At 53.3% G+C, this 25,989-nt stretch overlaps 2 protein-coding genes across 3 annotated transcripts; one reads left to right on the forward strand and one right to left on the reverse strand.

Moving 5' to 3' along the window:
• Positions 1 to 8,378: 8,378 nt before the first annotated feature.
• On the reverse strand, positions 8,379 to 19,404 carry MVK (mevalonate kinase). The gene is made up of 10 exons (XM_079322311.1): positions 19,256 to 19,404; positions 18,995 to 19,142; positions 18,116 to 18,263; positions 17,067 to 17,222; positions 15,160 to 15,263; positions 14,290 to 14,335; positions 13,393 to 13,483; positions 12,889 to 13,005; positions 10,119 to 10,272; positions 8,379 to 9,828 (listed from the first exon to the last, which is right to left on the reverse strand). The coding sequence occupies exons 1-10, from the start codon at positions 19,331 to 19,333 to the stop codon at positions 9,677 to 9,679; spliced, it is 1,194 nt and encodes a 397-aa protein (XP_079178437.1). The 5' UTR covers positions 19,334 to 19,404; the 3' UTR covers positions 8,379 to 9,676.
• A 100-nt stretch (positions 19,405 to 19,504) lies between these two features.
• MMAB (metabolism of cobalamin associated B) lies at positions 19,505 to 23,050 on the forward strand. 2 transcript variants are annotated; one of them, XM_079322312.1, is made up of 9 exons: positions 19,506 to 19,646; positions 19,783 to 19,841; positions 19,920 to 20,013; positions 20,121 to 20,178; positions 20,583 to 20,655; positions 20,824 to 20,921; positions 21,201 to 21,265; positions 21,887 to 21,946; positions 22,092 to 23,050. In XM_079322312.1, the coding sequence occupies exons 1-9, from the start codon at positions 19,564 to 19,566 to the stop codon at positions 22,177 to 22,179; spliced, it is 678 nt and encodes a 225-aa protein (XP_079178438.1). In that variant the 5' UTR covers positions 19,506 to 19,563; the 3' UTR covers positions 22,180 to 23,050. The 2 variants fall into 2 exon arrangements, with proteins under 2 accessions (XP_079178439.1, XP_079178438.1); XM_079322313.1 differs by lacking the exon at positions 21,887 to 21,946 and having other exon boundaries at positions 19,505 to 19,646.
• Positions 23,051 to 25,989: the final 2,939 nt, after the last annotated feature.

The following is a 25,989-nucleotide window of genomic DNA, read 5'->3' on the forward strand; positions in this document are numbered from 1 at the left end:
GCAAATTCCATCTGGATTTTTTTTTTTTAATTTTTTTTGTCTTGTATGATCCCTAAGAACTTTCCGGCGCGGCGCATCCCGCTCGGGCCGGTTCAAAGCCGCAGCGGTGGTCCCGGGGCAGCCTCCGCCTCCATCCCGCCTTTGTCTGCGCCGGCTCCGGCTCTCAGGGCACTTTGGGAGAGATGGATGTGCGGCCCCGCCGAGGCAGACATGTTCCAGGCGAGATCCTGGGAAGAGGTTTCCTTAGCAACAATAATGAAGTGTGAGCGAGAGAAAAGCTCTCCCGGCTCTGCTCCCTCCTCTGGGGACTCCCAGCCGGTTTGGGGACCCCGAGGGGAGGCATTCCAAGTGTCCGGGATGAGTGCTGGAGCGGGAGTGGAGCTGCTGCAGATCCTGGTATTGGGATCGCTGGGAAAGGAGGATCTGGGTGCCAGTGCTGCGTGTGTTGGGAAGCCAAACCAGAGCAGGAGTGGTGACCCCGGCACTTCCCGAGCATCCCATGGAGCAGCCCCGCCTCCCAAATCTCCGAGCTGCCTCTGCTCAGGAGGATGGAGATGTGCCATGGAAGCACCCCCTGAAAACCCTGAAATGAGTGACCCCATGCCTGGCAGTACCAGGAGACACGACCTGCCTGGCAGCTCCTGCTGGGATGCTTGGGAAGCAGGATGTGGTGTCCATACTCTGGGAAACATTTGCTGGAGCCACAGGGGTGGCAGTGCCAGGACAGTGCCAGCTCTGTGTCCCAGGACCAGCAGGACCCTCCAGACCCCTCAGGGAGCTCCAGCTCCTCCTCTGCATCCCTGCTCCAGCCTCAGCTCCACGCCCCCTCCTCCCGGCCCCGCTGCCCGGGGATGGCACTGTGCCTCGAATCACAATTACAGTAAATAAATCCTATTAGAAGGACTTTTACTACCGCATGCTCCTCATTACAATCTGCACAAACCCCCGGCTCCTGGGATCGCCCTGGTAATGAGGCCGGGATGGATGGATGCGGGAAAATTAACGCTGCTACAAGTTAATTTGTTTTTATTAGCAGGCGGCGGCTGGCGGGGGGTGGGGGTGGGTGCCATCCCTCTGGAGCAGCGCAGGGATGAGGATCCCTCGTGGCATCTGGATCGCTGAGTGTCACTGTCACCTCAGCCCCCTCCTGGCTGCTCTCGGCCTTGGGGACAGCACTGTCCCACCCCAGGGCGGGACAGGCAGATGGCAGTGAGGAACCAGCTCGCTGGACGAGGTCACATCTCATTAATAAAGGCTAATTAAGAGTAAATCATCAAAAAGAGGGCCTGGAGTTGTCTGAATAACCCACGCAGGTGCTGCTGGTAATTAACTGGGGGCTGTGACAGCTCCTGTGGCACTAGGGGATGACCAGGAGCATCCCCATCCCCATCCTCTGCCCTGTGGCCATCAAGTGTCCCCTCGTGGCACCAAGAGCTGCTCCTGTGGGAACAGCTGGGCCTTCCTTGGGCTTGGAAAATATAGATCCCACCGTTAATAATACATACATTTATTAAAATTAAACCACCGGCAGATATTACATCCAGCGGCACTGAATTATGGATAGACCTCAGCCCAACCTTTGTTTTTAATTAAAAAGCCCTTTTCAGTAATTCCATTAAAGCAGCAGCTTATGTTTTCCTCCTCTTCCCCCCTTTCAAGCGCAATCCGGCGGCGTTCGGGTTGCGCTGATGAAACGGCTTTGAAGTTTCATGAATTGCTGATGTAATTGAATAAAAATAATATTAAGGGGAGAGAAGGGGCGGGGGGGGGAGAGACAGAGAGAGAGAGAGACTTTTCTCTAAACCTAAATCCTAATGAAATCACCTTAGTGTGGGGAGCAGAGTGACAGCGAGCCGCTGGATTTGTGCATATTCCCGTAATCCTAAACCCATTAGCCAGAGGCTCCGTGCGAACCACATGTTGCGGATTACAGCCGGGAAAAAGGCTCCCACAAAACCCCAAACTCCCTTTAATTGCTGAGGGGAGGTGCAGAGACCCCCCTCCAAGGGCAGGAGGTGCAGCTCAGCCCCCCCCTTGCTCATTAATTTTAGGGAATTGAGGTGGAGAGCTTTTTAATTATTTTGCTGTGTGCTATTATTGACAGAAATAGGAATTTTTGCCATGCCTTACATGCTTTTGGAAGAGTGGCTTTCCCTGGGATGCCCAGCTGGAAGGGGTGTTTGGGATGAGCTCTGGTGGCTGTGCTGGGGAGGGGACCATGATCTCTGGGATTGGGAAGAGAAAGCAGCTGTCCCTGCCCATGGGAGAGGAACCTGCTCTAGTGGAAGGTATCCCTGTCCATGGCACGGGGTTGGGATCATCATGAGATGATCCTTAAGGTCCCTTCCAACCCAAATCATTCCAGGATTCTGTTTTCCTCTGACAAACTCGCCTTTCCTTTCTTCTCTCTTTCCTAATTCCTTCCTTCCCAATTTAAGCTCCTCTCCAGGATAATGCAATAAAGACATGAAGCACCTAATTTTCGGTGGGGGACAACAGACGCGACGGTGTATTTACCCAGTCAAACCATTATGAAATCCTACAATTAAGGCTTCAATCAGATAAATGCAATTACATAATACGATCTTATACGATATAATTAAAAACATCTGCAATCAAACCGAAGCTGATGGTACAGTAATCCTCAATCAGAAGTTACCCAGCTCCAGAGGAGAGGCTCCATCCCACAATCCGGTGGGACACGGTGGTGGCAGTGCCATCCCCCACTGAGGGAGGGTGATGGGGAGCTGCAGGATCTCTGGGCCAGCCCATCTGGTCCCTGCCTTGCTGTGTCCCCAAATCCATGCCCTCCCTTGGGACACCTTGAGCAGGCATGGTGGCACACAGAGGTTGTGTCACAAACAAGGCAGGTGTCCCCAGCCCTGCAGGGACTCAGGCTGGCATTCCCTGCCTGCAAAGCAACCAGGGATTCTGACTGGGAATGGGAACAGACATCAGCATCCACTTTTGGTTGTGCTGGCCCTGCTTCTGGGCCAGGCTGTGGCTCCAGGGCGTTGTGCCCAGCCCTGGCACCAAATGAAGACAAATGGGCTGGGTGACACATCAGCATCCGTTACCAGCGGTGTCATGTCAGGAATGCTGGGGATGTGCCAGCACCAGCAGCAGGATCTAGGAATCCAGGGGTCACAGGGGGTCAGCAGGGTCAGCCTTGGGCTTCCACATCTCCCAGAGCCCACCTGGAGCTGCTGGCAGCTGATGGGATCCAGCCCTGGCAGCACAGCCCCACCACATCCCCATGGCTCTGAGCTCCTCACCACTGCAGCCCCAGCTCCTGCCCTCCCTCACACCTGCCCCTCACAGGGAGTTTTTGGGGGTGCACACAAGAACCCCCCTTCCTGGTGCTGACTCATCTCTCAGGTGGCTCCAGCATCCCAGAACAGTGTGTGGAATTACCAGCACTGGAAGGAATATCCAGGACTGGAAGGAATATCCAGCAATAGAAGGGATATCCCAGCACTGGAATTCCCAGCACTGGAAGGGATATTCCAGCACTGGAAGGAATATCCAGCACTGGAATTCCCAGCACTGGAAGGGATATTCCAGCACTGGAAGGGATATCCCAGCACTGGAATTCTCAGCACTGGAAGGGATATCCCAGCACTGGAATTCTCAGCACTGGAAGGGATGTCCCAGCACTGGAATTCCCAGCACAGAAAGGGATATCCAGCATTGGAAGGGATGTTCCAGCACTGGAAGCACACCCAGCCCATGCAGTGCCCTGGCACAGTTGTCCAGGGATTCAGGAGCAGCCTCGGGATGAGGCAGGAGCACTGACCCTGCCAACCTTTTCCACGCCCTGACCTTTCCCCAGCCCCTCTCAGAAATGCCACGCAGCTCCTCGCCCGACCAGACAAAATGTCAGGGAAGGTGGATGGAATATTTCCAGCTGCTGAGCCGGGTGCTGGGGGGGTTTCCCCAGCACTGGGAGTGGCACCAGAGGGAGTGTTCCAGCCTGTCCCCATCCCTGTCCCCATCCCTGTCCCCACCCTCATCCCTGTGCCACCCCCAGCCGCGCTCGGCTGCCCGCGAGCGTTTAAGCAGAATTGAGTGTGTGTTCAGGCACTTTCAAACACAAGTAATCTTCATCTGGGAGACGGGAAGTGAAATATGTTATTGCCGAGCACAGTAAATTACCCGTGCCAGCCCCGGCGGATAAAACATCGCCGTCGCCGGCCGGCGCAGTCACTCACCCGCGCCGCGCCGCCACCGCCCCATCAATTACACAACAAACGGCGGCTGGTCAGCCTGGACGCGGCTCCAGGACTTGTGTGGCCACCGTGGCACCAGGACTCGCCCCAGCAGCAGGCAGGCACCGGGTGTTGGTGGATGGATTGCTCCTGGAAAGCGCCAGGTCAGCGGGAGCTGGGGATGGACCGGCGCTTGCAGCAGCTCCTCCAAGCAGCTTGTAGTGCTGGTTCAGCTCCTGCTCCCCGGGAGTGGCCCCAGCAGGGTGTCCCTGTCATCGTGGTGATGCTGCTTCATCAGGCTAACGAGCTGCTGTGGTGGTGGAAGCACCCAGGGAAGGAGGGAGGCGAGCACGCAGCTCCCTCTCCTTTTTTTTCCCTGGGAAAGACCTTTGGAAAGCCAACCCCGAGCCCGTAAAATAAATAAAATAAATTCCTGCAACTTTAACAATCATTGTGTTGGATTTGGGAGATGTTATTCCTCGTGACAGACAAGGGCAATTATCTGCTATCCGCCAGCAGTTTTAGCCTAATTTCATTACTGCTGTGCAATTCTTCCCGAGCCGCCAGTCTATCACTGTCTCCCAGAAAGGATTAGCCGGCACTTTCTTCATCTTCAAATGAATTTTAGCTGTCATGCCCTTGATGAATAGAAGAGGGAGGACACTGAACCCACGCTGGCGAGCGTGGCTGTGCCACAGCACCAGCACTGGGACTGTGCCAGAGCATCACTGGAGGTGCCCTGGGATTTCCTGCCATGAATCAACCACGGGGTTTTCTTGGAGAGCACCCTGGAAATGGGCAGGGCTCAAAGACGGTGCTCATATATCCAGGAGGGATTAAAATGACAGGATGTGGAATACAAGGAAATAATGAACACGCCATCCTTCCCCCTCGCCAGGAGATGCTGATCTGTCAGTCCAGGCCACTGAGGGATGGAGAAAAGCAATTTCAACTTCAGAGCTGGAACAGCAGAGGAAGATGCAGGGAGAGTGGCCAGGAGATGTTGTCCCAGGAGGATCCATTATGGTCCCAGTACTGATGGGAGAATTGAGATTTCGTTTTCCTGGTCATGATGGAATAAGACACACAGATCCCAGCTCAGTGTGTGTTGGGAGCCTTGTCCCCACGGCCTCAAGCTGTGCCAGGGGAGGGTCAGGAGGACATCAGGAGGAATTTCCTTATGGAAAAGGTGGTCAGGCCTCAGCAGGGGCTGCCCAGGGACATTTGGAGTCCCCATCCCTGGAGGTGTCCTGGATGTGGCACTCAGTGCTCTGGGCTGGTGACATCCAGCTTGATGCTCTTGGAGATCTTTCCCAACCTGCATGATCCTGGGATTCTGTGAAATGACAGAGCCCAGCTGCCCTCAGGACATGCAGAGGGGGTGCAGAGCCCATCCCAGGTCCCCTCAGGACAGGGGACATCACTTGGTGTAAAGGGAAGCTCTGGAGCCAGGGGCTGGCACTGGCCCAGGGCTCTGTTATTTTTGTAAATGCTCATTCCCACCAGGCACAGCATCCTGGCAGAATATTTTAGCACCTTTAATGCAATTTCCTTCTCCCTCTGAAATATCATTTTAATAGAAGCCAGCCACACCGTGTACCTGCTCCCTAATAAACCTCTGCGACTTTAATGAACTAAATAGCAAATTACTTTTTTATTCAAGAATGAAATTTCATCATATTCATAATTCATATTTTATTTCAGACATCTGCTGCTGATTACATTACATTTAACTAAAATTAGATGATGCTCAGAATGTAATTAAGCCCCTGCCAAATTCTCTGGCCCACCAATACCAGCCTTGCTCAGCGGGGGCCGCTTGGAACCTAATATGTAATTAGGAGCTATTTTCTAGCTGTTTTTAAAGTCTGAAAATTAGCTGCCTTTATTAATCACACAGACAAATATAAAGCAGAGCCAACGCTTGCTGAAATTTCTAAAAAGGATTTTTTTTTAATTATACACCACATAGCGCTGAGACTCATTTTGAATGTTGATTTGTTGTGCACTGACATTTTGACAACTAGTTCTCAATTTGTCTGTCGTAGTTAGGCAACAACAAAGCAGACTGTAATACTTAACTTTCAAAACCTTCAGCGTGCTGGGAGGGGAGAGGGATGGGGGGACAGGGAGGGACAGGGGGGACGGGCTCCCCACGAGCCCAGGGAATGGGGGAGCCCCGAAATCCCTGGGGATGGGAAGCAGGAGACAAGGGAGGTGCCAGATGCACAAATCACCCTTCAAATGGATCTTGGCGGGGTTTCCTACTCATCCCACACCCCCCAAACCTTCCAGGTGTGTCTGAGGACATGGCACTGGCCCTGCAGGGAGCCCCAGTGCCACCTCCTGTCCCCAGGAGGGACCCCTGGAGCAGCAGGAGCCCCCCGGGGTGTGAGCAGCCCCCCAGCCCCCCTAAGTGCACGCTGACATTTCCTCTCTCTCCCTGACCCTGCTCCTGCTCTCTCTGTGATCTCCAATAATGTCACTGCCTCCTCAGCATCTACCCAGCGGAGCAGAAAGAAGGCACTGCTGACACCGAGTGCAAACAAACAATAATTCCATCTGTGCCTGCCGGGGCTGGGCGGGGAGCGCTGGGTCCCGGCTCAGGGGGGCAGGAGCCCTCCAGGGCACCGGGACATTCCCCAGGGATGGGGGGAGACACGATGCTGCCCCAGGCACTGGCTGTGAAGGACAAGGAAGATTCGAAAAGGTGTTTTTGTACTAAGTGTTTTCCTTTCTGTTGTCATTAAGCACCGGTGACCCCCAGCTCTCACCGGACCCACGCTCTGCAATTCTTCAATCCCTCCTTTAAGCTGGAGCACAGCCTCCCCTCCCCATCCCTGTGCTGGCTATTAGAGGCAAAGCCAGGCTCGTTAGTCTTGCTGCAGAGCTCGTAATGTGAAAAATGAAGCTCAAGAAAAATTAGCCAAATTACCAGGCTAATCCTTCAGCAGCAATCGCTGCCCTGCTGCACATCCGTCCCGCGGGGTGCCTGGGAGGGGAGGGGCTGATCCCTGGGGAGAACACGCTCCACAGGCTTCAGTTCTGCTTCCAAAGCAGCAAAACACAGAGAGACAGGGCAGTGCCTCATCCTGCCCCATTCCATGTCCCCGTGGGGCTTCAGTCCCACGGCAGCAGCTGCTCCTGCTGAGCAGGGCAGGGATGGTTTCCCTGTGTCCCAGGGCTCAGAGTCCCAGCAGGAGAGTGTGACCGGGTGTAAGGGAAGGGGTGATGCCCGAGTGGAAGGTGGGGTCAGAAACATTCCAGCCACCCCTCGGGGGGTCCCGCTGCCCCTGCAAAGCGTTTGATGGAGCTGCTGAAGGAGGAGTTTGGAAAGGAGGCAATGGGCACTCCCGTGCTCACAGATGGATGTGAAATCTGTGCTCACTCCAGACTGGGACTGGCTCCAGCTGCTGACTTCGGCAGATCTGGTGCCTGTGGCACAGGGAAGGCAGATCCCAGCAGTGCCTGTGTCACCTTCCTGCAGACCCCAGTACGGGTCACCTTCCTGCCATGACACTGCCACCTCCCTCCCGGGCCTGGAATGTCACCACTTCCACTCTGCCATGGAGCAGAGCAGGATGAGAGCTGCTGGAGGAACCCTGCAGAGGTGGCTGGTCCAGGCTGGACACCAGGAGGAATTTCCTCATGGAAAGGGTGGTCAGACCTTGGCAGGAGCTGCCCAGGGAGGTTTGGAGTCCCCATCCCTGGAGGCATCCCAGGAACACCTGGATGTGACACTCAGTGCTCTGGGCTGGGTGGGAAAGTGGGAATTGGTCACAAGTTGGACTTGATGACCTTGGAAAGTTTTCCCAAGCTGAATGATCCTGGGATTCTGTGAATTTCCCCTCAGCCCCAGCCCTGCTGTTTTGAAGGGAAGTTCCCCGTGCTGGATCTGGCATCTCTTTGTGCTAACATCACAAAGTCGACACATGTAAGTGGTTAAAGTCAACATGCTCCCAGATCCTCACATTGATTACACTGTATTAGAAAATGGTAAATTATTTATCAGCCTTTCTGACTTGTGATTAGTGTAAAGCCGCTCTCAGATGCAAATTGGAATTGTAATTAGACATGTAGAAAGGCAGCATCTGAGACCTGCTTTCCAGAAGCAGTGTAAGGTGCTTTTTTCCTTTTGTATCCAGCATAATTATCAAAGAACACTTTGCACATAAAAAAACACCATGGATTTATTAAAACCAGAGACAGTTTTACATGGGATTAGGGAACTACAGCTGGTCACCATGATGCTGGGGGTTTAGAGCCAGACCATCTCAGCTTCTCACACTTGATTATTTTATCCCTGGGCTGGAAGGGGAAGGCAAGTTCCCCACCTCTGCCAATTCATTACTCAGCTTTGAGTGAGGTGATTCTTGAACACAGCTACACCTAAAAACCCACTTAAGAAACCCATCCCAGACTAACAGAGCAATGATAAAACCCCTTTGGCAGGTGCAGCAGAGACCACAGTCCCTCAGAGTCAGCTCATGACTCCCAGAGATTCTGGCCTCAGCCACTTCCCTTTCATTCTGTGGCACAGCTCATTAAAATTTCAGGAGTAAAAAATGCATTTACATTTGTGTAATAATTCTAAATGCGTTTAGGTTTTAGAGTTTGTCAACTGCAGCTTATGGTGAGCTTTTGAGGACATGGTTTGGGTTTCTTTCCCCTACTTAATTACACCAAAGTAAACCCAACACCAGGCAGGGTCAGGGCCATGCTGTTCAAGATTGAAGTGTGAGAGAGCAGCTTTTACAAGGAGCAATTTTAAGCCTGTCCTTGGCCTGGAGCTGCCCTTCCTGCAGGTGCTGTTTGAGCCAGACCTTGCACATGTGAATAAAAACCAGAGCCTGACTACAGGACTCTGCTTATCAGCCTAGGCAGAGATTATGAAAAAGAGTGAAAACCAATGATTTCATCATAATTGTGCTTTATCTTGCACTTTAATTACCCAACATTTAATTAAAAGCAGGTCAGAGGTGTATTAAAGGTTTCCTCTTCACTGGGAATGTAGTCCAGAAGAAACAGAGACCTGAGCATCAAGCCCTGAGCTGCAAAGATGCTCTTCACCCAAAAATGTCAAAGCACTCTGCACATCCACCTTGCCAGCCCTCACAGGGCACCAGGGATGAGGGAAGAGACACCACATGCATCTGAAGCAGCAAAGTGTCATTTTCCACCTTGGACTCCAGCTAAGCCCCTCTCCTCCTGCCCCCTGGGATTAGCACAGCAGTTGAGGAAGGAAATTCAAACCAGGATTTTGAGAGCCTTGGTCAAACACTGTCGGGCAGGTGTTCCCAAGTCCCACCACAGCCCCAAATCCCAGTGACACCAGGCTCCAAACAGGCTCCATACCCACATCTGGAGGCCCTCAGCCATACAGGAGAGGGGAAGAAGTTTCCAAGCATCTGGGCACACACAGCTCTGAGGAGGTGGTGCCAGGAGCTCAGTCCTGCCAGAGCAGCAGCTCAGCTCTGGGCGAGCGCGTGCAGCACTCGGGCACTCAGAGAGGAGCAGCAGTGCAGGGTCACCCCAGGGGCCCCAATCTTGGTCTCCCAGCATTCAAATCCACAGGCACACAAGTCTTGCTTGGCTGCTTCCACGGCCAGAGGGGAGGTGTCTGCCAAGAGAAAGGCAAGAGCAGCCAGGGAGTCAGCTGGGCAGGGAGAGGGGAAGGGCCATGGCTCCTCCAAACACAGCCAGGGCACAGGGCCAGTGCCCTCAGGGAATGACACACACAGATGAACACTCTGAACCAGCTCTGGATCACACACTGCAACCCACAGTGCCAGGCAGTGCTGGGACACATCCCATCCAGCCCTCCAGAGCCAGACCAGTGATTCTTCTGCACCCAAATCTGACCCCCCAGGGCTGTGAGGAAGAGGAAGATGCCCAAGGGGCTGTACTGACCTGGTGGCAGCAGGGTGATGCCACAGCCACCTCCACCAGCTCCAGTCAGTTTGCTGTGCAGGCTGTGGGATGCTGTCACCTGGCACAGCCTGTCCAGGGAGGGGTGGCCCACTCCAAGCACGTTTAAGTGGTGTTGGTTTATGTCAAAGAATTCCTAAAAGCAACCATGAAGTGAGGAGATGAGCACACATTGAGACAGAGGCTCTTTACAGCAGTGGCAGCCCTGCCTTCTCAGCCACCCCTTCACAACCACTTTATTTCTGCAGAAATTTGGCCACCAGCACCAGGAGTGAGGTCAGGCCAGAGTCTTTGCTCTGGGCTGCTCATGTGCCCCTGTCCCCTGCCACAACTTGCACAGTGACAGGGGTACAACAGCTCCTGCACCTTCCAAGAAAATCCTGATCACTGCAAGCTGCCAGCAGGAATGTCTTCCAGAGCTCTGATGCCTCCCAAGTGCTTCTCCTGTGCCCTGTGACTCGAGTGCTGAGGGCTGTGCAAGGCCCCTTGCTGGCCGTGGGAAGGGCACTGAGCCAGCAGCTCTCATTCCTGCCTGTCACCCTGCCTGCTCTGCAATCCATCCAGCAAAGCCAAATCCAGGGAATTCTGACATGCCTGGAGAGGTGACACAGAGGGACCTCCCTTTGTTTGCTCAGTGCAGCACTGCTCCTTCCTCACAGGGCTGAGAGCCAAGGACCATGCTGGGAATCTGGCACCCAGCTCAAGTGGGGTTGAGAGGGTCCTTCCCTCTGGGAGCAGCACAGGCCCCTCTCTGAGCAAGCCCATCCTCCTGGCAGAGCTGTGGGAGCAGCCCTGCCACACTTCCCAGCCAGCCAGACCTGCTACTCCTGGAGAAAGCTGCCCCAGCAGCAAGGTCCAAGCTGCCTAAGGGATGGACACCAGCACACAAAAGTGGAAGTTACAGCTTGTCCCCTCCCAGCAGGACAGGTGAGGAATTCAGGAGCAGAGGGAAGGGCTTGGTCTGTGCTTGGAGCAAGTCTGGAGCAGGGCCAGGCCCTCCCAGCCCATCAGCACTGACCCTGGAGGGAGGCTGTGCTCAGCAACACTGGTCTGACAGCTGACTCCATCACCTCCAAAGCATGTGGTGGCTGTTCAGGGGGTGTCACAAGCCAGGAGCCAGCCAGGACAGGACCAGGGAGCAGCAGCCCTGTGCTCCCTCCCCCAGCAAGCAGCACTGAGCTCCTCCCTGCCTGCAGCTCCTGGTGAGTCAGGAGGGGCTCTGTGCTCAGGGAGCAGCAGGGCAGGTGTCAACCACGTCCCCCTCCCTCAGCTCCTGCTGGGAATCCTGCCAACACCACACTGGAGGGGACACTGCAGAAAGAATCCCTTTCCTTCCTCTAGAGCATTTCTGTCCAGTGTTTAAGGAACTGTGGGAAGAGGAAGGAGTAAGCAGCAGGCAGAGCTCAGCCATTGCAGGCTGGGCAGGACACACATCCATCCAGGGGCCTCTTTATATGCCTGAGTGAGGGCACAGCACTGCCTGTGATGATCCCAGACACCTGTCATCTCCTGATCCAGAATCTGCCAGGAATCTGATGACAGCTTATGACACACTAGACTAGTTCCATGGTTCAAATACAGCACTGGCCAGAGCTGCACATTTCAGAAACAGCCCAAAAATGTGTTTATATATCTGTGTGCTGCATCTAATCAGCTGGGCCTCTCTGGGCTCTTCAAGCACAAGACAAAACAACAAGATTCAAGACAGGAACCTGCTCACTGCAATGCTGCTTCCCAGGTGTGGGACACAAGGATGCTTTGGCATTTTCCATGTGAGGATCTCAAAGCACAACTCAAATTATCCCCCCTCTTCCCTGTCCCCTGACATTTCTGACAGCCTGAGGATGTGGAATTAAGATGAGGAGTTGTGTGAAGCTGTGCTGTGAACAGACTGCAGACTTCCCTCAGCTGATGGCAGCTCTGCCCTGGGGGGTCCAGAATCCCCCCGGGGCAAAGGGAGCAGGACTCTGCCATGAATCCCATGGGAACAACCCAGAGCAAGAGCAAGGACAAGCAGAGGTCCTCCTGAGAGCCAAGGGTATGCATCCAGATGCCAACAAGGACTGGTACCAAATGTTTCCTGAGTGTCCAAGCTGCTGCCAGGCCCAGGCCAGGTTTGCCTCAGTTGGGACATGGCCACACATCCCTCCCCCACGGTGCTGTGGAGCAGCATTACAGCACTCTCAGCACTTCTTCCACTTGGAAGCCTGTTCCTCCCCCCTCCCCAGCCTCTGCTCTTTGAGCAAAGCCAAGACAAACAGATCTTTGTGTGCACCTCGTGCATCAATGTCAGGTCAGCTCTGGGCACAGCTCTGTCTGTGGCTCTCTGGAGCCAGGATGAGCATGGAGCACCAGGAGCTGGCTGGGAACCAGTCAGTCCATCACAAACCAGTGGCTCTGGGCTCTCCTCACTCCAGCCCTGCCAGACACAGCAGTTGTTTCACAGGCAGTGACTGCCAGAGCCGTGGCACTCAATGAAAGAGAAACAAACCCTTCAGAGCCACAGGTCCCCAGAGCCCCAGGCCTGTCCCCTCCCTCTCTGCACACAGCTGGGAAGAGGCACCAGCAGCAGCTTCTGTCTCCTGGCTCCAGGAAGGGCATTAAAAGCAGCACACCCAGACCATGGTTTCACTTGGAACTGAACATTTCCTGCTATCACTTTTTTTTTTTTTTCAGACTTAATGTTCTTTAAATGACATTTTGATGTTCAACAGTAACAGTGGCTAAAAATACAGGCAAGCAAGCCCCTTACCTCCAGCACAGGGTAATGCTCTGGTGATGGATTTGCAGGCATGGCTTCCAGAACACTTTGGCACTCCTGAGAAATGGCATCAATGGAGTCCAGCACTGGGTTCATTATGGCAGGGAACTGGAAAGGGGAAGGAGGGATGTGAGGTGCCTGCTTGCTGCTCTTCCAATACCACTGGGAGGAAACTGGTCCCAGTCTCTCTGAGCTGGGCAGTTCCTCACTCATTCTCAGAGCAGGGTGATGGTAACCTGCTCCTGACTGCAGAAAAGGGAGAAAGAGAAGGAAACAGGCCAGAGGAAGGAACTGCTCTTTTCATGATTGCAAATTGTTGATTTTAACTCCTGTTAAACTGGAGGAAGGGAGGAGATGAGCTGAAACCTCATTCCCAAGCAGCTGGGAGATAGGAATACAGTGGCTACAGGAGAGGTGTCCCAAAAGATCCCTGTGGGACCTGCAGTCCCACATGAGGGCTATTCTCCCACATCTCCACCCCACAACCACCTGCACCTTCAGGATCTTCTCCTTTACACCAGCCACCAGGACCTTGGTGCTCCGAGGGACTTTTGTGTTGGTCAGCAAGATCCTCAGTGTGGGCACCCTGCAAGCAACAGGAGACTGAGAATCCCAGAGAACTTTGGATTGGAAGGGACCTTAAACCTCATCTCATTCCAACCCAGGGTGCATCTCCTGGCCTCTTTCCTTCACACTCCCAAAGCTACAGCTTATTCTGCCTCTAAAGGCCTCTTTGAGCAGGAACCCAAAATAAGGAGTCCCATTTAATTTACCAAACTTCAGCAGGTGTTTCAGTGCTGGCTGGGTTCAGGCTTGTTCCTCCTGGATGCAAGGAACAACTGTACTAGAGCTATAAATAGGACTGTAATGTATTTACTGAAATCCATGTTTTTCAAGCAGATTTTTTCCTTTGAAATACTCTCTACAAGAGTAGCCAGCAGTGGCCATTAACTGCTAATAGAGCAATTTCATGCACTGTGAAAGATTTTAATGGAGTCAGATTATACTTCTCTGGCAGGAGGCAGAGAGAACACACAGCACCCAGATTTCTCTCTGCCAATGGCTTTTCCTACCACCAGGTAAGCACAAAGTTCCCCCTCCCCACAATGTCATTTGCTGCCAAGAGCAGATCCATTCCTGCTGCCCATAATGCCATGAAATTAATATTGATCCTTTGTGCTGTGCTCATCTAATGTCAGATAACAACCACACATTTTATTGTCCCCATCCAGCCCAACAACTGAGGCTGCCCACACCCAAAATGGGGCTGCAGAGCCCTTCCCACACTCCAGCCATCTCCCATCATCCTCATACCCTCCAACACCCACCCAGAGCCTCTCTGACATGTTCCACCCACTGAGTGTAAGGGTTATTTTTAAACTCCAATATTACCTCTTTAATGGTGTGATTTTTCCTGCTTGGTATCTCAGGGCTCCACCTAAAGTAAAATACATGTATTGTCTCAGTACAGAGCGAGCTGAGAAATAACACAGAAGGTTTTTCATCTTCAGAACCTCACCCAGAGCCTGTGACAGTAATTGCAAGAAACACCAGCTAAATGAACCATGTTCTCCAGCAGCATGGCCCTGCCTCACCCTGCTGCCTTAATGAAAAGGTCTGGCTGGATGTGCTCAACCCAAGGCCTCTCCCTTTGCTCTCCTCTCCTCCAGGACCACATGAAATAATTTTTGAAAAGGCAAAGAGTTTGGCCAGCATGAAAACTTCCCTGAGAAAACAGAATCCAGCAGTGATTTCCCACAGCAGGGCCAAGCACACAGGATTCCATGGATGTGTGCACTGGTGTTTGCAGCCATCCTGCAGCATGGAATTTCATTGTCCAGAAGGAATGTCTCACTTGCCTCCTACCCTCACAGAGGCACTGTGATTAGGTCTCATTAGAAAGATTATTAACAGTCTCCAAGGACACTTTCAAAACACTGGGAAGTCTCTGCTAATTGAAACTAAATGACAGCTGTCCAACTGCATTTTCCCCTGCATTATCCCTGGGACAGGATTAGGTTTCTTTGTTCACTGCAGAATGTTTAAATATCAGTTATTTGCAGCGAGGTCTCTGCCCTGTGGCACCTGCCTGAGGGGGACAGAGCTCTGCTGTTCCTGCAGCCAGTTCCCAACATTCCAGCTGGCTCCAGGCTCTGCTCACACATGGGGCAAACTGAGACAGGGGAAAGATTCCCTGTGCTCAGGCCAAACCTGGGACCTGAATTTGGGAATTTGTGCCTGGGAAGAAGCAAACACACCTACCCCAGGTACCAACAGCATTATCCACACCAGAGGGATTGCCATGGATCACCTGCTCCCCTCGGAAGGCCCAGCTGTTAATCAGGGTCAGCTCTTCTTCTGTCCACCTGGAAGGCAAGGAAATAACTCCAGCACAAACCATCCAAACCAGTGAAGGGATCTTGTTCAGAGGGAAGACCCCAGCCCTGTTCTGGTGAAGATCAGATTTAAGGGAATTCAAGTCCAGACTCATCTCCACCTCACCAAACAGGGTGAGGGAGTTGGGATTGTTCACCCTGGAGAGGAGAAGATTTGGAGTCACCTAATTCCAGTGCCTGATGGGGCTACAAGAGAGATGGAGAGAGACTATTTACAAGGGCCTGGAATGGCAGGACAAGGGGGAATGGCTTTAAGCTGACAGAGATTGACAGGTTTAGATTGGATACTAGGAAAAAATTCTTCCCTGTGAAGGTGGTGAGGCCCTGGTTGGGCAGGAACACCTTTCACTCTCCCAGGTTGCTCCAAACCCTGCCCTTGGTCAAAACCCCAAAACCCTTGGCTCCAAACCCCATCCAACCTGGCCTTGGGCACTTCCAGGGATCCAGGGGCAGTCACAGCCTCTCTGGGCACCCTGTGCCAGGGCCTCACCACCCCCACAGGGAGGAATTCCCAGTATCCCATCTAATCCTGCTCTCAGTCTGAGCACAAAAACACACCTCTGACCCTCCCTGCACACCACAAATCCATTCAACACATATTCCATGCTGGAGCAGAGGCACAAACTCACATTTTGGAAAAGCCTTGCAGCATTTTTCAGGGCAGAAATTCCAAGAGCCACCTGCTATCCAGAAATCATTTCCCTTCACTCCAGCTTCCCTGGGTCTCAGCTGAATGTCTCCATCCATGTCCACACACCTTGCATTCCACCTGCCAGGATTTAATCTGGGAGCACTCAGCAAACAGCTCACAGCAGCAGCCTCAGGAACAGGAGTAAACCACTTGTTTTTAATCCTCTTTGAGAGCTGCCATTCCTCCCAACACAGGAGCCTTTCTATCCTGCTGTTCTTTTCTTGCCACAGGAAGAAAAACCCTTCTGAAGTCTGACACTCCCAGCTCTCTGCACACCAGCTGCAAGGCAGGAATTATGCTGGATCCATGCTGAAGCCATGGAGAGTGAGCAGGGAATGAAGACATCCTTGCTGCACTGCTTGGAGCTGCACTTTCAATTCCCAATTTGGGAGATTTGCTCAAGCACAGTGGACAAAGTGCTCCCAACAAGAACTTGTTTCTGGATCAGGCTGCAAATTCTGGTTCAGAAGCAGAACACAGAACCACCCCCCTTGCTGTCTCATTCTCAGCCCCATACAAAACCCCACACAACAGAGGTTCTGCCCCTCCAGCTTTGATTTTTAACAGCTTCAAACAGAGCCCCCTCCCACAGGGGCACAGCACTCCAGGCTTCCAAAAGGGAACTCCAAGGGCAGAAGGAAAGAAACTCTCTTTCACCAGGTACTGATAAAAGGGAAAGACAGGCAGGAGATCAGGAGGAAATGTGGCACATGCAGAAAAGAATTAATGGGAAATGCAAAAAAGAAACTCAGAAAGGATCCTCGAGAACTCAAAGCAAAACCTGGAAGATGCTCAGATACAGAGAAAGCTGAGGTTGAAAAATGTCACTGTGTTTTATTGAATTGACAAAATAAAGCTTTTTTTCCTCCCTTTTTAGGTGTGTTTATCTGACCCCCTAGACAAGGGGAACAGGGGGAGTTTTACAAAGTCTGGGACAGGGCTGGATACAGGAGATGAGCTCAGAGTGTCACTTGTGGTGACAAGAGAGACCAGTAGAGGTGGCAGTGCCAGAATTCGTGCAGGCAGAAGGAAAGGTGGGGCACAGGGGGCAGAGCTGTGACCCCCAGGCTGGAATTGCTTACCTGGCTGTGGATTCTCCCTCCTGCAGTGGGCAGGAGATGGCTCCACACACCATGAGCAGGGCTGCAGCCAGGCACACAGCATAGGCAGCACTGGATCCCAGCCCTGCTCCCGTGGGCAGCTCTGACCACACCACGATGTCCAGGCTGGGAACATCCCTGCAAAAACAGACACACACAGGGACTGACACAACCACCCTGAATTCCACCTCCAGACAACATTAAAAAGGCAAAGGAGGCTGATTAGGAGTGATCACAGGGAAAGCTGGTTGAGAACTGGCAACATCAGCACATGCATGTGACACACAGGGGCTTCAGGAGGGCTCATTCCTGAATGGAGCAGCCTTTGTGCTGGAATAAAACCTTCCTGAGCTGGATCCATGACTGGCACAGCTTGTCAGGCTGCTAGCAGGGACACTAAATACCTGAGCAGCACCATAAAGAGCCCCTTCAGAGATTCCTGTAAGCTGGATTTTAAACATATTTCTAAATAAATTGTAAACATTCCAGCTCTGTAATTGCACAGTGACATCCCACTGGAGCAGGAGGCTGGTGGGGAAGATGGAACATGGACAATCCACGTCCCTTTGCTCCACTGAACACACTTGGGTTGTGTTACAGACCCCAAAATCAAGCCCAGGAGATTTTTAGCGTCACACTGAGACTGCAGGGAAATCACAACCCAGCTGCACATCCCAGGTCTTTACCCTTGGATTTCTTGGATGAGAATATGGAAGTTGGGCTCTGCTTTGGTTTCTGACACTTCCCTGAGCTCATCAACGGTGCTGGGCAAGGCTGGGAACTGGAACAGCCCCAAGTTCTCAGAGTTTGAGGGAGATTCAGCCCATAAAGAGATCAGACTTAGTTCAGACAATAAATTCTTAGTTTATTTCTGTTTTGCCAGCCTAGGACAGGAGTTGCCTGCTGGAAGGAGAGGTGTCTGTGGTATGAACTTCCCTGGTCTCAGCAAAACTAAGTGAGAGCAGAGACTCCCAGATCTCCTGGGAAACCCACCCACCACCAAAAATTTTGGGGCAGGAGCAGAGCCTTACCCATACTTAGCAGAAATAGCCAGGCACATGTACAGGAAGGCAAGAGTAGCAAGGCTATCTGGAGCTGAGGCTCCAGCAGCAATTCCAGCAAACTCCCTCAGTGCATCCAGCTGTTCTGTGCTGGGGGATTTGGACTCATCAAAGTCAGCTATGGAAGCAAGCAGGGGAGAGTTTAAACACTTAAAAACCAGGGAATTGTTACACTGAGAGCAGTATTTATAACAAAACCTTCTGTAACAGCAGGCAGAAACAGCTGGGGCGAATTTCAGGTTCTACCTGAGGATTTGTGATGAAATAAAAGCAAAATCTCCACCAGCCACTGTGAAATCCCAGGATTTTCACACTCCACACACCTCCAGCTGTTTCCCTGCCTACACCCCCCAGTGCATCCATCCATAACCACCACAGAAAACACGTCAGGTCACCAACTCTTCATTAAAGAATGTGGATTTTGGAACTGGGATATCCTGGGGCTTTAGCCAGGCAAACAAGTCCTGTATTCCTGACTTGTCCAGGATCCCACAGCTCTGAGCAGCTTTAGAGAGGCTCCTGTGACCCAAGTAACACACTGGGATGTGGCTCCAGGCTGGCTCCTGCCTGTGCCATAGCATTGCCCGAGCTACAACAGCACAGAACAAATCCCTGGAGCCCAAAACAGGAGGGGACAAAACCACGCACGGACACCTGAGCATCAGCGGGGTCACAAGGGGCACATGGGGAGTGTAAATGACTGAGAGATGCAGGGACAGGTCAGTGAGCGGGGTCAGACACAGCGAGGCCCTGAAACTCTGCAGGGGGGACAAATAACCCACGGGGTCCCTGCAGAGTCACCGGGATTGTACCGAGAGCCCCTCACAGCGGCTTCTCCCCATCCCTTGCCTGTGATCCGCCCCCGCAGGGCGCGGAGGCCGGGGGTGTCCCAGCTCCTCCGGACGCCGACACCGGGCAGGCAGACGCTCAGCCGGCCCTCAGCGCCGGGCCGCAGGCGGAGAAACGTCCGCAGGTCCAGCGCCACAGCCAGGGCCACCTGCGGGCGGAGAACGAGGGTCAGTGGGGCCGGACAGCCCTCACCGAGCTGGGCATCCCTTACTGTGCCCTCACCGAGCTGGGCATCCCTTACAGTGCCCGTCGTGCCCTCACCTTGCCCAGCACCACCGCGTGCTCCCCGTGCAGGATCACCTTCCCCGGCGCCGACACCGCCAGCTCCCGCGCCCACATCGCCGCTGCCTCACGGCCCGCGCCGACTGACAGCCGCACCTACCAATCGGGGCCGCGCCCTAGCCCCGCCTCCCTGTGTTCAGCCAATAGCCGAGCGCCGTGCGAGGGCGGGACTTGCGGGCGGCCAATGGGAACGGGGCGCTGCGGGGTGGCGCGGCGCTGGGGTGACAGCGTGGGCTGAGGGCGGACGGTGCCCGCGCGGGGTCACGGCTCGACGGCGGCCGGGAGGGATGTGGCGGCGGGCGGCGGTGGCGGCAGCGGGACGGGGCCTGCGGGGGATGGCGGGGCGGCGGTGGCGGAGCGGGGCGGGCAGGTGAGCGTGGGAGAGCCGGGACTCCGTCACGGTGCCGTCCCCTCCCTCACGGTGCCGTTCCCTCCCCTCACGGTGTGTCCCCCCTCACAGCGTTCTCCGTCCCCCCGGTGTCCCCTCACGGTTTGTGCCTCCACAGCCCCGACCGCGCCGCTGCCGAGCGGGCCCCGAGGATCTACACGAGGACGGGAGACTCAGGTAGAGCCCCGGGAGCCCCGGGGGCGCGGGCAGAGCTCTCCCCGTCCCAGCCCTGAGCCCCTCCCGCCTTTCCCAAAGGATTCTCCAGCACCTTCACCGGCGAGCGGCGGCCGAAGGGCGACCGGATCTTCGAGGCCTTGGGAGCCACGGACGAGCTGAGCTCGGCCATTGGGTAAGGACCGGCTTGTATTTCCAAATAATTTGGAAAATCAAGTTTGTTATGATTTCTTCATTCCCAGCTAACTCTGTTTTGGTTTTTTTTTTTTTTCTCTAACTAAGGCTGGCTGGTGAGTTTAGCAGTGAAAAGGGCCACACGTTTGTTGATCAACTTCATAAAGTGAGTATTGATGATAGTCTTCACCCAGTGCAATCCCCTACATATTAAAATATGAACTTCTTAATTTTAACCACAGTGATCTCGCTGACACACAGGAATTCAATACTTTTACTAATTAAATATATAAATCTTTATGACTCCCTTAATTGCTCTAAAGAGGTAAATTTCTTTAACCAAGAAGGAAGCTGATAGATAGAGTGATGGGCAGACAGATTCATCTCTATATTTATTTTAAATCAGATTCACATTACAAACACAAGTTTTGCTCCAGGTTTGAAACCGGAGCACAAACCAACAACAAGGGCACAGCAATGACACAGGCCCTGCCTGGCTGATTAGCTCTGCTGAGCACAGGACTGCAAAAAGCCATGGCTGGGAGTGACAGCAGCTGTGATTTGTGCCAGGTCCAGTGCATGCTGCAGGATGTGGGCTCCAACCTCGCCACGCCGCTCTCCTCGGCCAGGGAGGCTCACCTGAGTAAGTCCTGCCTTTCCTGGGATGGCACAGCCTGGTGTGGGTGCTGGTGGGGTGCTGAGGGGTGTATTTGATTTCTTAGGACTTGCTGATGCAAGAAAGCAAAATTAGAGTTCAGCTTGTTGTCTAAATCACTTTTGTTTTCAGCTAATTCTTCTTTCCCCTCTGCAGAACGAACATCGTTCAGCGAGAAGCCAGTGCTGGAGCTGGAGCAGTGGATTGACAGTTACTCAGAGCAGCTCCCTCCCCTCAGAGCCTTCATCCTGCCTGTAGGTGCTGCCTGTGCCCCTTAATTCCTTGGGGTAGCCTTGCTCCACTGCTTACCACAGGGAAACAGCCTGGGAGGCTGCTGTTTCCATAGGGAAAAGTACAGACAAAGAGCTGGGAGTTACATTTCCCCACCCTGCTGCACTGGGATACCCTCCCTTGCCTGGCCAGGGCACAGGGATCAGTTCCATGTGTGTGAGTGGTGCTGAGCCCCCTCAGGGAGGGGAAGGGGGCTGTCCCTGCTGCTGCAGACACTCAGTGCTGTTTCCTTGCTGTTGCAGTCTGGAGGCAGGAGCAGTGCTGCTCTCCACTTCTCCCGAGCTGTGTGCCGCAGGGCTGAGAGGTGGTGAGTGCTGTGCTGGGATCACCTGAGCAAAGGGGATGGGGACTCCCCAGTGACAGCAAACCAGGGCTGGGAGGGGGGCTCAAGCCAAGCTTTTGTTTGTTTAGTCCAGTTCCAGGAGTGCAGGATGCACAAAGGGTCTGTTCTTCATTCCCCTTAGCTGGGTCATCCAACACAAACCTTTTGGGATTTTATAGCCCCATCCAACCTGGCCTTGGACACTTCCAGGGATGGGGCAGCCACAGCTTCTCTGGGCACCCTGTGCCAGGGCCTCACCACCCTCAGAGAAGAATTCTCAATATCCCATCTAACTCTTCCCTCTGGCAGTGGGAAGCCATTCCCTCTGTCCTGCCACTCCAGGCCCTTGTAAATAATCTCTCCCTGTTCAGTGATTCCCATGGATGAGTATCCTGGGAGGAGCAGAGCTGGGAGCTTCCTGAACAGACACAAACATCTCTGGCATCATTTACCCCTCCCAGATCCCTCTGTGAAGCAAAGACCCTTCACTTCTGGAGGAGTCAAAAGTGGGGACCCCAGGGGAGGTTTGGGGTGGGAAGAGACTCCAGGCTTTGTGCACTCAGAGCTGGAAAATTCAACACCAGCATTTCCCTTTGCTTTTCCCAGCGTGGTCCCTTTAGTCCAAGCAGGGGAAGCAGATCCAAACGTGGCCAAGTATTTAAACAGGTAAAAAACCAAAATCCCAAATCATTGCTCTGTCCTACTGAAGCATTCCCTCAGTTCTGGGGATAAAACTGGGGGGTTTTGCTTCTCAACAAGTTCTCTACTGGGATAAGATCACTGGATTTCCTGCTTTTCCCTTGCTTTTCAGGCTCAGTGATTATCTCTTTGTCCTGGCACGTTATGCTGCAATGAAGGAAGGGAAGGAAGAGAAAATCTACATAAAACCTGAGCCATAGCTGGGAGCTGGAATGTTTTTTTTTTCCTTGATCATGGAAAACTAAATCCAGTTGACTGCTTTTGTCCATCAAGGAAGGGAGAGAGAACAAGCCTGGACTGGAAATGGGAGATGCCAAGGATTTCCATGTGAAATAACCAGGACCTTGTTGATAAATCCTGAGAGGAACAGAATCACAGAATATCCTGAGTTGGAAGAGACCCAAACACACCTGTTGTTCCCTGGGCCTGGTCCACACATCCCATGTGGGGATGGCTCTGGATTCACTGCTTCTCCCAGGTGGGAGCTGAGACAGGAGAATTCCAGTCACATTTTGGACATGCCTTCATTTCCCTGGGCAGCAGCAGGTGCTGTGGGAAGGCTCTGACAGGACTCTGAGGGATGATGAAGGGAAAACAATCAGCTCCTCCTTTGAAGTCACAGTGCTCATATGGAGCAGCAGCTGGAGGCATTTGGGAATTGTGTCCACAGCTCTGAAATAATAAATGTGAGTTTCCTTGTACCAAAGGGCCACAAACTGTCACATTTTAACACCAAGCCCTGTGTGCTTTGCTGCTCCAAGTCCCTTCCAATCCATCAGCTCTGGCTGGAGCTGAGCTCTACAGATTTACAGGAATGCACCAAGAATTCCTTGGCTCTGGCTGCCTCTTGTTGTGCATGTGAGGAATGTCTCTGTGCTGACAATCCAGTGCATCCTCTGCCAGGAGCAGGGCTCACAGGATGGGTGTGAAGCAGGAAAAGCAAATCCCAGGGTCTGTGTGCTGGGGTTGTCTCCATGTGGAGCTGTCCCTTGGAATGGTGGGACCAGCTGCCCCTACAGCTGCAGGAACAGCTGGAGGAGCAGAGCCAAGGGTTTGGGAACAGGAAAAGGGGTTGAGATGAGGAGCAGCACCCCAAGGGTTCCTCCCACATCACACAGACAAATCCAGCTCTGCACTCAAGCCCAAGCTGCTTCCAGTTGGGAAATACAACTGGGAAGAATCCCTGGTGTAATTTTTCCCTCTGGGAATGCTGTGGGTTGCAGGGTGGTGATGCCCATCCAGGGCTTGTCTTGTTTTTAGTGCAGCATCTTTTAAATCCATCCTGCCCCTTCCCCAGTTTAATTACTTGAACCAACCTTATTATAGAACCAACCTTAAACTTGTTCTCCAAGGAATCTCTGGCTCTGTGTCTCTTTTTGGCCACTGAGGAATGCCCAGCACTAACAGATCCCCCATCTCATCACTCACCTGGCTTTGAGGCAGATATTTCATAGCTCTTGTTAATGCACATTTTTCATGGTGTAATTTTCCAAGCCTCAGCCTGGAACACATCCCAGTGACAAATGCTCTGGATTTGGATGGTCCCATCAGCTGCAGTGTCACCTCAGCCATTCCCTCTGCCTGCTCCATCCAGTTTTACGAGAGCTCTGGCTCTGGGACTGAACCTCAGGAATCAAGAGGCTTTTCAAGTTTAATTTAATAAAATCCTTTGCAGTATAAATTCTTCATGAATGCTCCATAAATCAGCTTGGGGAGGGATTTATAGTATTTCCTTTTTTTTTTTCCAGCTGTGGGGAAGAAATCTCACTACTGTTTTGGGACCAAAGCTGGCATTGTTTGGATTGCAAGGAGAAATAAATCAAGCTACTACATTTAGTATGATGGAGAGATTAAATTTACTGGGGTGCTCCCAGCTGCCCCCTTCCTCTCCACCCACAGCAGTTGTTTCTGGAGGGCTGAGGCAGAGGGAGGTGCTGGGGTGACCCTGGTGTGTCACAAAGCAAGGCTTGACTTTAGGAGGGAGTTGAGACAAGGCTGTAGCTTAGCAGGGCTGGGCCAGGAGGACAGCAGGAGGAATTTCCTCATGGAAAAGGTGGTCAGGCCTTGGAAGGAGCTGCTCAGGGAGGTTTGGAGTCCCCATCCCTGGAGGTGTCCAAGGAAGGACTGGACATGGCACTCAATGCTCTGGGCTGGTGACAAGAAAGGAACCCATGGTTGACTCTGTGATCTTAGAAGGCTTTTCCAACCTGGATGATCCTGGGATTCTGTGATGGCTGATGCATCTTCCTCACCAGGCTGCAGCAGAGGCACAGAGCAGCTGAGCTGCCCCTGCTCCCAACCCCACAAGGTCAAGCCAGGCAGCAGCAGAGCGACCAAAACAAAACCCAGCTTTAAACCCAAAGAAAGCTGCCTTGCTCTGGGCTGGCAGTTGTTTTTCCAAGCTCTTTGTCTCTTCCCAGCCATACAGCATAGGGATTCCAGTGCCTGCACCTCATTAATATCACAGGGGAAGGCAGATGCTTTGTCCAGGCTGCCCAGCTCCAGCGCCCAGCCACATTCCTGCCTCGCAGGGTGCCTGCTCTGGGATGGCTCTGGAGCTGCCAGCACAGCCATATGTTGCTAAGGGTCGTTTATTCTTGTTTGTAAAATGTATGGCTGCTCCCAGCTTCCACACTGTCAAAACCAGAAGAACTGGCCCCAAAATCTCTTGCTGCATGATTGGATCAGACGCCCGTACATCTGTTAACGCTGTAGGAGCTGTAAAATGGAATAAGTTGGGCTATAACTCAAGCACCTCGATTAGCACCACGATGTGGGAGCAGCCGAGCGGCTGCTGCTCCACCAGCAACGACACAAACATCCATTGTGCCAAGTCAGATGTAAATTTCCACCAGGCAGCATTTCCTGGGCCAGGGCTCAGAAGGGAGGATGGTGATGAGAGCCCCCACCTTGAGAGGATGTGCTGGATGGAGCCCCAGCCTGGTGAAGTTTTGGGGTGCACAGCCCCCTGGCAGTGGAGAGCCAACAGCTGCACTGGAGCTGCAGGAGCAGAGAGGACCACAGGTCCTCCAGCGGGACAAATCCTGAAATCCCCATTTAGCCTGGAAATGGGCAAGGAAGAACTCCCCACTCAAGAACAGCCCAGGGCAGGAAGCATCAGCCCTGTGCTTGACAGGAGCAGGTGGAGCCTGTTTGGGACCCTCAGCTGCCCCTGTGCTGCAGGCTGGCCCAAAGTGCCCACCCCAGTGCCTGGCAGGGCAGGCACAGGGAGGCAGTGACACAGGGAGGGCTCAAACCACCCCAGGGAAACTGTACAGGAATTTGATCTCAGAAAGAGCCACAAAAGCAGATTGTGAACACCAGTTCAGTGCCACTTACCCAGGCGGTGACAGTGGCAAGTGCCACGTGGTGTGACCACTCCAGCACCTGCTGCAGGAGCTGCTGCACCTCTTGGAAAATGTGAGCAAACACAAAAATGAGCTGCAGATATCAGACCTTGCTCTGGTCAGGGATATGGAGACCAGAGCACAGCACAACCTCCTCTCTATGCTAACCTGGAACCTGGCATGGGGCACAGGTGCAGAACAGAGGGATCAAACAGAGGGAACACCAGCCTGGGATTGAGGCAGGGCTTTGGGACAGCCTGTGGGAGCAGGAGAGGGGCTGCAGGAGCTGCTGTTTGTTCCTGAACACCCGGTGCCTGCAGCAGGTTGGGACACCAGCTCTGCTCTGTGCCAGCAGTGAGAGAGCACCAGGCTCCAGGGATCTCTCCCATCCTCCAGGGATCCCTCCCACTCCTCACCCCACAGTGCCCAGTTTCATGGTCCCAGGGCCTGGAATAGCCACCCCTCACCTTGGTGGCCCTGAGTGCTGCTGTGCCCAGACCTGGATGATTCCAGGAAGCAGGGGCTGTGCAGGCCTGGCTGCTGCCAGCTCTGCCTTGGCAGCAGCTGCTCTGGGCTTGCTTTTTGCTGTTCCTGACAGTGCCAGATGCCTCTGTGTCAAAACAATGGCACTTGCACACTGACTGGGAGCCTCTCCCTCGCTCT

This window comes from Erithacus rubecula, assembly GCF_903797595.1.
Source record: "Erithacus rubecula genome assembly, chromosome: 19".
NCBI lineage: Eukaryota > Metazoa > Chordata > Aves > Passeriformes > Muscicapidae > Erithacus > Erithacus rubecula.